Below are 14,725 nucleotides of genomic sequence, written 5' to 3' on the forward strand. Positions count from 1 at the left end.
CCGTCTCCCCGGGACACACACCTTCGGACCATAAGATGCACCCTCGTTTTCCCCCCACTTTTGGGGGGAAAAAAGTGCGTCTTATGGTCCGAAAAATACGGTATTTAGAAAACTAGAGTTACAAAGTCACTCTAACTGGAATGGAAATGGAAATCTCTAACAGTTCCATTAGTGGCTGGAAGTAATCTTTCAAGGTTAATACATGCTTAGATTTAGCTATACTAAATTTTTTTCTTTCCCTTCCAGTTTTATTCCCATGATAACTTTTCTTCTTGTTACATTCTCTGACAACTCATTAGGACTGACCTGTTGACAGTCTTCATATAATTTATTATATAGATTTGGGGTATTTATCTCTTAAACCATACACTTCAAAATGCAAAATGACAAACTGGTGAATGTTAAAAAAGTCCTTGATGTCATGATATGGAAGAAGTAGAAAAAATAGTAAGTTCAAAATCTGCTTAAGCTGTGAGTTGGCGAATTCCACTGACTACAAGAGTAGCAAAAATTTAGTCCTATGACTACATTCATTTAGGACTTCATTACAGAAAGAGAACCACAAAGAATATATTTCATATGCAATTAATTTTAACATAAATATTTCTCTTCAGATTTTTGTCTATACCCTTCTCCATTGTATCTATGTACAACTAAGCAGTGACAGTGATCAAAATTTTGTAGAATTGTGACAGATAATTGCAATAAAAATAGATATTAGGAATATACATCATGGTCTTTTATGAAAAATAACAGCGTGGTAAATATTTTGAAGTATTTCAAGAAAACTGTTTTACTAGATGCCTGAATGTCTCTGGCTCACGCTAAGTAAAGTGACATCTCAATACTGACATCATCTGTAGGATAAATCCCTTTTGTACCTTCCTGATCTGAAAATTCATAAGTATTTTTAGAGGTGCTGATGAACTCTAGCCCCCAATTAAGTCAACTGGGGTGCTCAAAACCGGTGAAATATCATTCCACCTACCTTTTTATAAGAAGCTGCAATATCCTTACATTTCCTGCTTATGCTTACTCGGGCTGTGCAAGGCTTTGGCAGCTGATTCAATCTGGAAGAGATTTGGCCTGATTCGGAAACCAAATATCCAAATCCAAATTGAATCAGGGGACCAAGTAAAAGCTCTGAATTGATTTGAAGCATCCGAATCAATTTGGAAAAAAGTTTGGAAAAGATTTGGCCACTTTGGAGATTCAGCCATAGACTAAACAGGCTGTTTCCAGCTGGTAAGTCTGCTGGGGTTGCGGTTGGAGAAGGGAAGGAGTGTGTGGGAGGGAGGGACTGGGGCTGGGACAAGCTGCCCAGCTAGGGCAGGGGGCACGTTACTCGGGGAGGGAGGTGGGGGGGTGAGGGCGTGGCAGCGCTGGGAGCAGGGGCTCTGCTGCCACTTTCCAGCTGGGGTGGGATGTGGGCATGGCTCACTCCAGGCGGAAGAGTACAAGTGGTGGCAAGGCAGAGACCCCGTGCCCAGCGCTGCCATGCCCGCATCCTGCACCCCTCCACACCAGCTGACAAGCAGCAGCAGGACAGAGGCCTTGCTCCCAGTGCTGATACAGGTGTGGCAGCACTGGGAGAGGGGGCTACGTGCTGCTGCTACCTGGAGCAAGCTGTGCCTACATAGCTGGGCAAGCAGCAGCAGTGCATAGCCCCACAGCACCCCCCTGCCATGGCAGAGGCAGACACAGCTGGAAGAGCCATGGGAGAAGCCCTCATGACTGCCCTGCCCAGGGAGAGGCAGGCACAGCTGGAGAAGCCATGGGAGAACCTGCAGCCACCCAGCTATGCCTGCCTCTCCCTGGCTGATTCGAATTACTGCTGAATCTTCTGAAGCTGATTTGGCCAAATAGATTCAGGACAGTGATCTGAATCGAATCACTGTCCTCTGTATCGGCCAGATCCAAATCCCAGTTGAATACTTCCCTATTCGCACAGGCCTAATGCTTACTTTGGCGATAGCATCTCATAAAGTGAACTCTTGCTTATAAAAGTTTATGCGACTCTACATCACTTAACCTATTACATGCAACTCTGCACTCCCTTCTACTCATACCTTAAGTTATGAAACAGAATCTGTTTCTTATTTTACGTTATACTCAGTCTGGACCCTGGCACGTTACTACCCCCTATGTTATGTTAAGCTCTGGTTTTCTTGTGTAAGATGGTTGTGTTTCAGTGGTAAATGATTTACAGAATTTTTTACTGTAAATATTCCCCCCTCAGCTACATTACAAATGAAAGGTTCACTAAATTAAAAACATCCTCCAAATCATCAGCACTGGATTTTATTTCCTTTTATTTTTGCAAAACAAAATCTTTGGCCTAATTCTAAATGTCTTTGGTCTAATTCTAAATGACTATGATACACTAGGAGTAATATGTCTTTCTAAATAAAAACCAGAGCAACAGGAGCCAAAAATAAGCCTATTTTTCCTGTAGTCTTTATGAAACATTAAATTAAGTATAGTTTACATCTCAAAATCATAATATACATGACAAAGTGCTGAAAAGATGGCAGGTTTACACAATCATCCTATTTTAGTTTAAGGAGCTCTCCTTTAATCATTCTGCATTCTTTTTTTCTCCCTTTCTCCAAAACTCCTCTCATGCTGTTAATGTCATTACCTCCTGTTTCTATGACATTTTCCATAAAATTATGAAATATTGCGGAGGAAAAAAGACAAAACAAAAAGCCAACCAAAAACTCAAACACTCACCATCATTAAGCTTAGGTTCTAAAAATTCACAAACCCACATATATAGTAATGTTGCTACCTTAGCTATAAAATATTTAGTACCTAAAATAGTTTTTAACAATGATTTCTTGATGAGAATCATGAACCTAATTGAGAAATGACTGATGTTCTTCTGAAGAGAGCAAGACATCTAACAATCAACAACTTTGATGCACAGCATACAACTTTTGACAAAACTTATTAAAATTTGTTTTATACCACTATGGAATAAAAACCACCCCAAGCAAAGAGTAACGAATAAAATGAAAAACCCAAATGTAACAAGTAAAGCATAATTATATGATCATATTATTTTCAAATCTCATCCCTTCCTCAGTCATCTTGCCTTTTAAGAGCTTGATTCCACGCTCTCTTATCCACATTAACAATTAATGGGACTATTCAGGTAAATACAACCTCCAGTATACCTGTAAGGAATTACATTTCTGTGCTTTTACTTGCTAAAATATAAGGAAATCACTTTACCACATGGATTTAAAGTGCCACGTTTCTACATGGTACTATAGACTTTGCCCCTGCCCATTAAATGGGTTGTGACAGCTAATTACTAACCACCCTGTTTCAGACAGAGAGGGCTTTTTGCCACTGCAGGAGTAATGTTGAGGACCTGAAATCTGAGGGAAGTAGCAGGAGTAAAAACCAGTTTTAATATGGTCCTTGATAAGTTTATGAACAGAATCATCTGACATGACTGTGTGTGAAAGAAAGGCACTGGCCTCTGATCTTGGAAGCTTTTGCTAGCCCACTTTTCTGTGCTAGACTTTTCAATGCTGCAAAAACTGTGCTGCAGCCTACCAAATAACCCAAGGAATAAACTGGCCCCCAGTAATTCATGAGATTTTCGAACAGTTTTTATTTTTATTTTCTAAAGAAGACCAGGGCAGTGCTTTTGGGAAGAATGAAAACTTATCTTCTAAACATAAAATTCATAAATACAACTGAAGTTTCTGAAGGAATGTGGGTGTTTCACCAGGAGGTAAATCTTTAACAAACCTAGACACTAAGAATAAATTTTACCCAAGGATAAAGTATCACTTAAAAGTAACAATAATTTTATGAAAGTGGTTATTAACAGAGCTTTTAACATGATTAATACACATGTATATACTAATTAAAACACTAGAGAAACATGCTTCTATTTAACACACATAAACAGAATTAAAGTAATTATTTTTACCAGATCCCAGTCTATGCTGCGGAAAAAGGTATGAGACTTGATATCAGAAAATCCTGTCTGTGGTTGGCAACCAAGCCTTTCTTTGGGATCCTGTGAAAAAGAAAACATCATCAATGTTATGTTTTCCTCTACTTCCTTTTTTATTGCCTTGTCATAAACAAAACACTTCTATTTTTCCACTGTTCAGGAGTAGATCAGGGATGCTCAATCCCCAGCCCATGGAACCATGTCATCTGATCCGTGGGGATCTCCATGCATCCAAAATTTGGCAGCAGGGGAGCAGTGGTACCACTGACCTGCTGCCAAATTGCAGGACCTGTGGGCAGCCCTGGGCCCTGTGTGCTTGACTGGATGCCTGATCCCAGCACACAGGGCCGGGTGCGTATGGTGCTGGTGCAGGACCCCAGGGCCCAATCCCAGTGAGAGAGGGGTAGGGCTAGGAGGTGGTTATGCCAGGCCCCAGGGCCAAATCCCAACATGCAAAGGCAGGAAGGAGTGACACCAGGCCCCTGGGCTCCAATGTGCAGGGATCAGAGGAGGTGGTGACAGGCACCAGGGCCCAGTCCTGGCATACCAGGCTCATTCAGGCCCATGAATTGCCCTCCATCATTCATCTGGCCCACAGGGCCAAAAAGTTTGAGCAACACTGGCATAGATTATCATCAGAATTGGTAATGTTATATAAAACATTGGTAACGTAAACTAAATCAATCTAGCTTTCTATATGCAATTGGTTTGGAAACTTATTATAAACTAGGGTTTTTTTCAACTGTTTTTGGGCTACATTGTAAAACTGTATTTTTATAGTTAAAAAATGCTGTCCTCACTCTGCAATTAAAGCAGATAATTTCATTAACTTCAGCCAGTTTACCTGAATGAATAAAGAGTACTCATAAAAACACAGCTTAGTGTAATCTTTGTTGGTAATCTTTGTACTCTGTTTCATTATAAAGAACATTTTACTAAGTAACCATCTGGTAGTTTGTTTTACTACTTTTTATTTGCTAGCAAGTTTTAAAAGTTAAATTCTATGCTATGAATTTTTCACACAAGTCAGCAATTAAAAGACCGTTTTTATATTACATAATGTATTCAGGCTTTTTTTTTTTTTTTTAAGTAAGCAAAAGCGTTTCTACATTTTTAATTCACTGCAAAATAAGGTTCTGAGTTGCCAATCCTATATGCTATAAATAAGGGAAATATTGGAAAACTTACCTTATTTAAAAATCCTTTCAAGACATGGGAGGCCTTGACAGAAAGAAATCTTGGAATCCGGATTGGTTTCTCAAGAATAACTGTTACAAATAAAAAAAAAAATATATATATTTTTGAAGTATAAACACATATGTTTATGCTTAATTACATAATATTCACTAGGATTTCAATAAATACATGGTATTGTTCATCTGTGCTATTATCTGGACCATATGCTAATATGACAAATATTTAATTACTTAATATATTTAAAGTGAAAGGTGATATTACTAAAGGGACAATTAAACTTTTTCTGAATGGTCTAAACTTCCTATTGCATCATCAAAAACCATATTATACAATACACCACACAACAGATAGCTTAGAGAATAGTTCTGTAGTTTAAAAAATATGCAACAGACTTTGGGAATGCTCACAGTGGCACTTTGATTGGCCATGGGAGGTTATGTTTGAATGAGACCTTTCTTTTCACAACTTTGTGCAATATACTTCTGAAAACTACTCTTTATTAATCAAATATTTCCAGAATTGTCTCCAAAATGTAAATTTCACTGAATATTTCTATAATTAATTACTATATCATGCATAACGCTACCTTTGATGGGCAAAACAGCTTCTAATGAATAACTTACTAAATGGTTGCCATGCATTCACCATAAAGAAATGAACTATATAATTACCACTTTGAAAATTCCTACCATAATAGAAAGCAATGTTTTTTATAAAACATCTTCATATGTAGAGTTACATCCTAAAACAAATACTGCAATGCTCTCTCTTCTAATTATGAGTGAATAAACCATTACCTCTTCCAACTAATAAGAATATAATATGGTAACTTCAGCAGTTGATTGCATAAAAAAATTATATTGTTAAAGTATTTCAGGTGTTACTATAGGCACTATCAGAACATTTCAGATAGTCAAAGTAAAAGTAATTATATTTGCAACTCTCTTAAATAAAGAAAAAACAGACAAAATATAAAATGTTTGTACCACAGAATAAGAGTGGAAGAGAAAAAATACCCCAAACTATGGTTAGAGGAGGGAAAGAGTAACACATGAGCAGTGATCTGTCAAATATAATGATCTATTTATTTTCTTAAAATATATTATATGATGTAACAGCAACAACCAAGGACATTTCAACCCCATTATCATTGGTTAGTTCTGTACTGTACAGGCACAAAGTCCAATTAGAAGAAGACTGACTTTGTCTTGTTGGCATGGCTTTGCTTTTTTTTGTGGTTTGGGATTTTTAAAAAGAAAACTATTTTTTGGATGCTGAATTAGAAACACCATGCCAATTTTTACCTGCGCTCATAGTGATAGCTATGCGAAATACTGGGCTCACTACCAAATCTTTTGTGGAAGATTAAAAGGACAGGGTAAGGAATTCTTTAGTATCTTAAGGTGGCCAATAATTTTAATTCTTAGTGTCTTGCTTTTTTTCAAAGGGATTCACAAACTAAAATTAATTAAAACATAATACAACGTATCTTTACTATACCTTGGAAGAGGTAATCTTCAGTATTCATATCTGGATTGTCAGTAATAATATCAAACGGAGATCTTCCTGCCATCATTTCAAACATCAGGACACCAAGAGCCCACCAGTCCACACTAAACCCTGTAAAGCAGTTGCAGAGCATGTTTTCAAGTGATGCCTAACCCTAGACAATCAATGGCGATTAAGTGGCCAATTCTGCAAAATGCTGAGACTCCTCAGTTTTCACTGAAGCCACTGGTGCCATGGCCCAGTGTATTTCAGGACTAAACTTTCAGAGTACCTTGCAGAAAAATTAGCACAAGCAATTTGTTCAAAAACTTGCAGCTGTGCCATAGAATAGCAAGGTTCCAATTAGCAACATTCAGATAAATGTCAATATGTTTCTTAATACTGAAAGATATTTAATAATTTTTAGAGTTGTAATTGTTACATTATCATACTGCTAAATTACAGGATTCCGTTATTTTAGTCCATACACTCAGCTAATTATAATATGTAAAATGCTCATATAGAATGTGAAACAACAGTAGTCTAAGACTTCCATGATTGGATACTCAAATCTGATCCATACAGTGCTTAGTCCGAAATTTTAAAGCCAAGGTATAAGGGACAGGCATTGCTCTGTAGTCCTATGTAAGAGTTCTCTCTCAGTAGGAAGCCCCCACATTCTGAAACCCTGTTTTAATAGGACCTAAACAATCATGATTATGAGGCAGGATACCAAAATTGTCTCAAGTACATCTGAGAAAGCTAAAATGGAATTACAGAAGATGCAATGAATTCCAGTCTTGTCTGTACGTAATGAAATTAAAAAATATGTAAGCCTAATTAAAATATCCATAGCAGCCTGATATCAGAACTTGAACTTGGGATTCATTGCAATTAAATTGTTACCGTTTATGCATTGCCTTACCATATTCTTCTCCTCTGAGGATCTCTGGTGCAATGTAATTTGGCGTTCCACAAAAAGTGCTTGTAGTGTCACCAGGGCCTAATCCCTCCTAAAGGAATAAACCAATTCAATATTGAAAGTAGAGTTCTACTTACAGGAACTTCCTTTCAACCAGGTTTTGAAGACACGGATTTGGGAGTCCAAGACTCCTCCGTGCAAAAATGCAATTCCAGAAGATTAAGACAGTGACAAGACACCTTCCAGAAGTGCTCAAGGTTCAAGACTGGCTTGTGAGTTGTTCTAGGACTGCACCATGCAATATCATTAGCCTTAATATGTTTCAAAGGTGCTTTTATTGCTTAAACAACACAAGAACACTTTTTAAATGTATGTTAACATAACTGTTTTCTGAGACTAAAAACAGTTTTTGTTTTCTCAATGTAAGTGACAACGTAAGCTTCTTTATACTGCCCCATTACAAATGTGTTTTAATCATGAACGAAAGGAAATATTGGTAAGGTAGTTTCAAACTGATACAGTCCAATCAATCCTTGGGCTCTCTGAAATTGTCACAGAAGTGCAAGCTGTACTGCTACTTTGAGGATTTGTCTGGCACTAGGAAATACCTGAGGCCACTGACAGATGTTCATTTAAAGGTGTGATGGGATCTGATCCGTGATTCCAACAATTGAGTCTCCTGCCATGTCACATGTGCATAGCAGGACACGCGACTTTGGGATCATGGATCAGATCTCAAATCACACCTTACTTGCCAATACCGAGTGACCCCAAGATCACGGTCCTGGGCTCCCTCTGCATCAGTGTTGCCTGACAATCAGCTGATTGTCAGTTTGTTACAGGGACCCACAGGGCCAATTCAAGTCCCTGGGCCCAGCCAGGACTGATTGGCAACTGGATCAGGACTGCACTGGGGCTGGAATGGACCCTGGTGCAGTCCCTGCTGGCCACCATTCCAAACCCTGTGCTGTCCTGATGCTGCCTCTCACTGGTTGATCAGCAACCAGCAGGGATTGCACCAGGGCCCATTCTACTCCTAGTACAACCTTAATGCTGCCGCCAATCAGCTGATTGGCGGCTGGCAGAAACACTGCAGCCCTATCAAGTCCCTATGCAGTCCACCCAGCTGCATATTTATTTTAAGGCATGAAGGAAATCAGTGACAATATTATTACATACTTTTTGTGGAATAATTTTATGGCTGGTTTTGCTTTAAGCTGCAGCTGATTATATGGCCAGGTTGCACTTGAAGATGCGACTGACTGGTGAATCACATCTTAAATGTAACATAGGTTAGGGGCCTGACATACTAATCTTGCTGTATGTACGCCAAAGGAGTGAAACCAGCAGGTGAGGAGATGAACATTTTAATACCCAATGCAAGTTTCTTAAAAGTTTCTGGTCTCTCTACATTAATTTGCTCAAGTTCCTCAAACTTTGCTTTTTACACTGCAACATTTTAAAATGAGACCACTAATACGTTCTGTAGATTCCCTGAAGGTAAATGTCACACCTATCAACCATTTTGGAACAAAACTTTGAAGGTTGCAGTGCCAATGCTGTCATGCTACAAATTTTCAATAGAGAAATTGTGTATGTAAAAATATACAAGACCTCTTCCCCATAAGACCTCATAATTGAGAAGGCTAATAGAAATCAAGTTCACACAAGTGTAAATATTAAAAGCCCAGTATATAAGTTAGTCAAGGCCATCCCCCTAGAAGGGCAGTGTTAATTTTCTCATTGAGGATGTATCAGACTTGACCTGCACCAAAGACAAGGGTCAAATACTAACCAACCATGGAATCCCAGTGACTTCAGTATCCAAAAATAAAGGCTAGTAACAATTACATTTCTTCAATGGAACTGTGGAAATATAAAGTAGGACTCTTAGGTCCTAAGTTTATAATGTAGGCCTAGGGTCACATAGGACTGAGAATGTGTCTCTTGGGTCCAGTGCTAAAATACTAGGTGTTGCAATGCTCTAATGCACAACACCCAAGTTCCTTTGTAGATCTAGCTGTTGGTTAAATTTGTTGACAATGAATGAGAAGGTAAGGCATTGAGCTTTTCAGGACTTTTTGGACAGTAATTCTGAATCTTCATGACTAACAAAAGCAAAACAAAGTAAACTCATTTTAGCCCAAAAGTCAGCACATGAAGTGGAATTCATACAAAAAGAAAGTTTGTTAAGTAAGAAAGTTTAATTTTTTAGAAGTTAGATTTCAGGATTGAACTGCATTTTAAAAAGCAAATTCTGGGCTTGGTTATCCTGTGTACATTTGGGGCAGTGGTCTCCAAAGCATGGCGCATGGGCAACACATTGCACATGAGACCCTCCTACCCTGCTTGTGACCACAGAAAATTGGAAAATTAAAATGAAGGGACAGAATAATATGCTGCTTGCAGTGCAAAGGGTGGGGACTAAAGGTTTAAGAAAATCCATATCTAGGAAAACAGGGAAACACTTTGGCGAAAAAAAAAATCAGTGAGATATAAAAAAAAAAAAATCCTACCTTGCACATGCCATAATCTGTTAACTTGATATGACCCTCTGCGTCTAGAAGAACATTGTCTAGCTTTAAATCTCTGTAGATTATTCCTCTTTCATGTAGAAAGTTTAGAGCAATACAAATTTCAGCAGCATAAAATCTTAAATAAAAAGGAGAAAAACCAACCTGTCCATTAGGGGAATCATATAAAGTTGGTAACACTTGAAAATGCCAATGAATTTTTGAAACAGAAGGAAGACAGTAGTTAATAAAGAGCTAACATCAGTTTAGCTTCTACCTAGAGAGAGGATAACAAAGCCAATTCAAGCATAAGGGGCTCTTATGATCAAAACAAGTACAGCTACTCTCTGTAGTTAAGTATGGCAAGTATTTTTTTTCAGTGTTACTGTATTTGATACAATCAGATTATATGAAGAAATTTGTTCTTTATTCTAAATATTTACATGAACCTGACAAATTATTAACCAGCTTCAGGACTAGAATGCTAAAGTCTACATCATGTCTACCGTACTGACATTTATCTGTAGTGCCAAGGCTTGCAAGAGAGGAGTTTGCTTCTCTTTAATTATATCCCCATTTGAGGTTTGGTATAGAACCGCTTCATTGAGATTCACTTAAAGAATTAAATCCTCAATCAGAAGTGCATTTCAGAGACCAGTTTACTGAATATATAGTAGTAATAATTAATGGTTTTTATTATCAACTGCATTATGGTTTTGCTTTTTTCTTTAAATGCACATCCCCTGTCTTATACAAAAGTGGTTTCTCTCTCAAGTGTGCACTGCATTCTAATCTTAAGAACATGATTTTTACTTTTGAAATGTCAAGAACACAATCTCCCTTGCAATTGTCTGTCATTTAAGTTTTGTAATTAATTTTTTTTATGTTGTGCTAAGTACCAACACTAAGAGAATTAGTACATTCATCAATGCATTAATAGAATACCTTGCATGTTCTTCAGGAAGTTTTCTTTGCCGTTGCATATGAAACATGAGGTCTCCCCCATTTACATACTCTATGACAAGGAACAACCTGAAAATAAAATGAAATAAAATAAATCCAAGGACATTTTCAAGCAAAAAAAATTGCGATGACCCTTAATTTCCAAATTAACTTTTTCTTACCTCTAAATTGCCCTTTCTTATATAAGAGATTTAACCTTAAAGTTATACCCAAAATAACTATTTCAAAACCAAACAAAAGAATATTTATTTGATTTATAACACACCCATGTCTGTAGCATGCAAGTGAAATACCATCATTAAATAGTAGATATATGAATTCTTTAGCAGAGGAATACAAATGAAGGAACAGGACTGAACTTAATGGAGCTGTTTACACCAGGTCTGTATTTGGCTTGAGCCCTGAATAATTACCCAAATATATGAAAAGGATATTAGAAGTTACTTAAAGTAGCAGAGTTCTACTTTTGGCTATTAATACAAAATCACTACTTCTCAAATATAGTATGAAAATATAGTCTTTAAAAATCTTAACTTATTCAGAGATAAAAACAAGGGCATGAGATACAGTCAAGTGCCTACTCTGGATTACTTTAAGAGTCAACTGGATGCTTATCTTGCTAGGATCCTGTAACCCCAGCTGACTTCCTGCCCCTGGGGCAGGGGGCTGGACTCCATCTTCCAAGGTCCCTTCCAGCCCTAATATCTATGAAATAGTCATATGAGTATGACAGGCAGGAAGATGATAAATACTTTAGCTTTGAATTTATCTATTAGAAATAGAAGTGGGAGCAAAGCAGATATTAATTTGTGACTATCATTTCAAATGAGTGATACAGACTGCAATGACTGTCTCATGGAACTTAGAATAGTAGTATCATGTCTTATCACTGTACAGCTACTGAATAGCTGTATTTCTCTGGCATAAAAAACAGAATGAAGCAGAAAAACATCCATAAGAAAATAACTACCACAGTTTGCTTTAAAAATTCTAATTCGATGATAATGTATTATTAGTATCTTTCACTAAAAAAAGGGATTAATCATATAATAATAATTTGGCAATTTACTACTGTTACTGCTGCTATTCCAGTACATGGTATGAGTTATTGCCATATACAGAATACTGTTTTAGGTTGATTATTTTTAAATCAGGAAAGACAGAGTATGAACAGCTTCACATTTGAAAAATAAAGTTTCCTGCAATACTCTCCGAAACGTCATCTGAAACTTGATGTTATCTTTTCTGTTATTCTTTGAAAAACAAACAAAGCACCAGAAAAACATGTCCATCTTTTAAAACTAGCAAATGTGATGCACAATGATTCTGATGACTGATATCACATACGATTCAAACCAGTCATCTCCCAAAAAGATGTTTTAGCATAGGCCTGTCCAACTTCTGAGTGGCTGGGGGCCATATGTGAGCAGCTGTGCTGTGCTGCATGCACCACATGAACATCCCAGGCACCCTGAGCCCACAGGCTATCTTGCCTTATTCTGACCCCAGGGACAGGTGCAGGAAACAAATGAGAGGAGGGAGGGGAGCCTGGAGACCCTTGTGGCAAAAGCAGGAGAGTGATGGGGTAAGTGATAGGGCTGCGCAAAGCTTAGGGTGTTGATTCAATTCAGAGGAGATACGGCTTGATTCAGCAGTTGAATCTCCGAATCCAAATCTAATCGGGAGATGAATAAAAAGGTCCAAATCAATTTGAAGCTCTCTGAATCGATTTGGAAAAGATTCAGAGAGCTTCGGAGATTTGGGCAGTCCCTACTTGCCGCCGCAGAGATCTGGACCCAGACTCCATGCCAGTAAGTAGGGGGCTGGGGTGCTGGAGGCGGAGGGAGGGGACAATGGGGGCCCTCCACCAGACCCCATTCCCTGCCTGCTCCCCCAGATCCCCTGAGCACCCCCTGACCCCTGTCCACTCTCCCAGTCCCGTCAATGGCTACCCCATTCGGCTCCAGCTCCTGCTTCTTTAAAAAACATACAAAGAAACAAAAAGCCCTGCACTCACTGGCTCCTGCCAGGCAGGGGACGTAATTAATCCCTGTTGCCCCCCACTGCCTTGCACTGCATGGGGGGGCTGTGCCACAAACCCCCATCCCCTGCCCACTCTCCCAGCCCTGTCGATAGCTGCCCCACCTGGCCCCAGCACCCAGTTCTTTAAAGAAAAAGAAGGGGGGGGAAAAAAGCCTGGACTCACCAGCTGCTGCAGCAGCTGTTGGGGTTTCTGAGGGCTCGTGGCAGAGCCCCCCGTGTAACATGGGGCACTGGGTGGTAGTGGGGATCACTGCCCCTGCTTTTTTTTCTTTTCTTTCTTTCTTTTTTTAAAGAGCCGGGAGCTGGGGCTGGGAAAGGGGCGGGGGATTGGGGCTTGTGACAGAGCCCCCCCCATGCAATGCAGGGCCAGTGGGAATCACCCCCCTGCTTTGGAGCAGCCAGAGAGTGCCAGACTTTTCTTTTTTTATTTTTTTTAAAGAGCTGGGAGGCTGGGGCCAGGCAGAGCACCCACTGATGGGACTGGGAAAGCGGGGAGGGGATGGGGCCTGTTTGATTCGGAGATTCAGCCGACTTGGCAGTGGCCGAATCATATTCAGCTGAATTGATTCAGGACAGGGATTTGAATCACCGAATCAAATCACTGTCCCCCAAACTGGCTGAATCTGAAGCAAATACTAGTGGCTTCACACAGGCCTACTAAGGGACACCTGAATAGAGAGCCTGGATGCCACAAATTAACCCCTCGTGGTCCACCAGTTAAATAGCCTCGTTCCAGCAGATATGCAGACATAAAAATAAGAACAGTTCTAAATATATGCCTAATAGAGCAATCTACGACCTCTTCATCCTGTGCTATGAGAAATGTGTTTTAAATTCCAGTAGTATGCCTGGTTTGCATAGCTTCTGTACAAAGACTAAATGTCTAAGTTCAGGTGTGACAATTATTCATCAGAGATGGAACTTAAATTTGGTGCAGCCAAAAGGAGCATCTAGAATAACTGAATCTCCCCCTTCTGACTTTACAAATACCTTTGCCAGTAGAAAAGTTTGAAAATACCTTACACCTTGACTTTTGTATGCCTTTTGATACAGTCCTCCCACAGCATTCTTGCAAGCAAGGTAAAGAAATATGGGTTGGATGAATGGACTCTAAGATGGACAGAAAACTGGCTGGATTGTTAAGCTCAAAGGGTAGTAGTCAATGGCTTGATATCTAGTTGACAGCCTACTGGTCCTGGGGTCAGTTTTGTTCAATATCTTCACCAACGACCTGGAAGATGGGATGGGGAGTCCACTCTCAGTAAATCCGTAGATTAAACCAAGCTGATGGGAGTAGCAAAAACACTGGAGGGTAAGGCCAGGATTCAAAGAGACCCAGACAAATTGGAGGACTGGACCAAAAGAAATCTCATGAAGTTCAATAAGGACAAGTGCAAAGTCGTGCACTTAGCACAGAACAATCCCATGTATTGCTACAGACTGGGAATTGACTGGCTAAGCAGCACCTCTGCAGGAAAGGACCTGGGAGTTACAGTGGACAATAAGATGAACATGAGTCAACAGTGTGACCTTACTACCAAGAAGGCTAACAGCATACTGGGATGCATTAGTAGCTGTGCAGCCAACAGACTGAGGAAAGTGATTATTTCCCCCTATTCAGCA

The 14,725-nt window shown here is 39.2% G+C and overlaps 1 protein-coding gene across 2 annotated transcripts in view; it reads right to left on the reverse strand.

Annotated features, from left to right (window-relative positions):
- The window catches only part of PRKCZ (protein kinase C zeta), a 203,897-nt gene that overhangs the window by 22,542 nt on the left and 166,630 nt on the right, over positions 1-14,725 (reverse strand). For both annotated transcript variants that reach the window (XM_019541286.1, XM_019541287.1), the window contains 6 exons: positions 11,042-11,128; positions 10,100-10,235; positions 7,587-7,674; positions 6,674-6,793; positions 5,165-5,244; positions 3,950-4,039 (listed from right to left, as the gene is read on the reverse strand). In XM_019541286.1, coding sequence (XP_019396831.1) covers positions 3,950-4,039; positions 5,165-5,244; positions 6,674-6,793; positions 7,587-7,674; positions 10,100-10,235; positions 11,042-11,128 — 601 coding nt within the window. The remainder of the gene's footprint in view (positions 1-3,949; positions 4,040-5,164; positions 5,245-6,673; positions 6,794-7,586; positions 7,675-10,099; positions 10,236-11,041; positions 11,129-14,725) is intronic.

Source organism: Crocodylus porosus, unplaced genomic scaffold (assembly GCF_001723895.1).
Source record: "Crocodylus porosus isolate Cpor-Errol unplaced genomic scaffold, CroPor_comp1, whole genome shotgun sequence".
Lineage (NCBI taxonomy): Eukaryota > Metazoa > Chordata > Crocodylia > Crocodylidae > Crocodylus > Crocodylus porosus.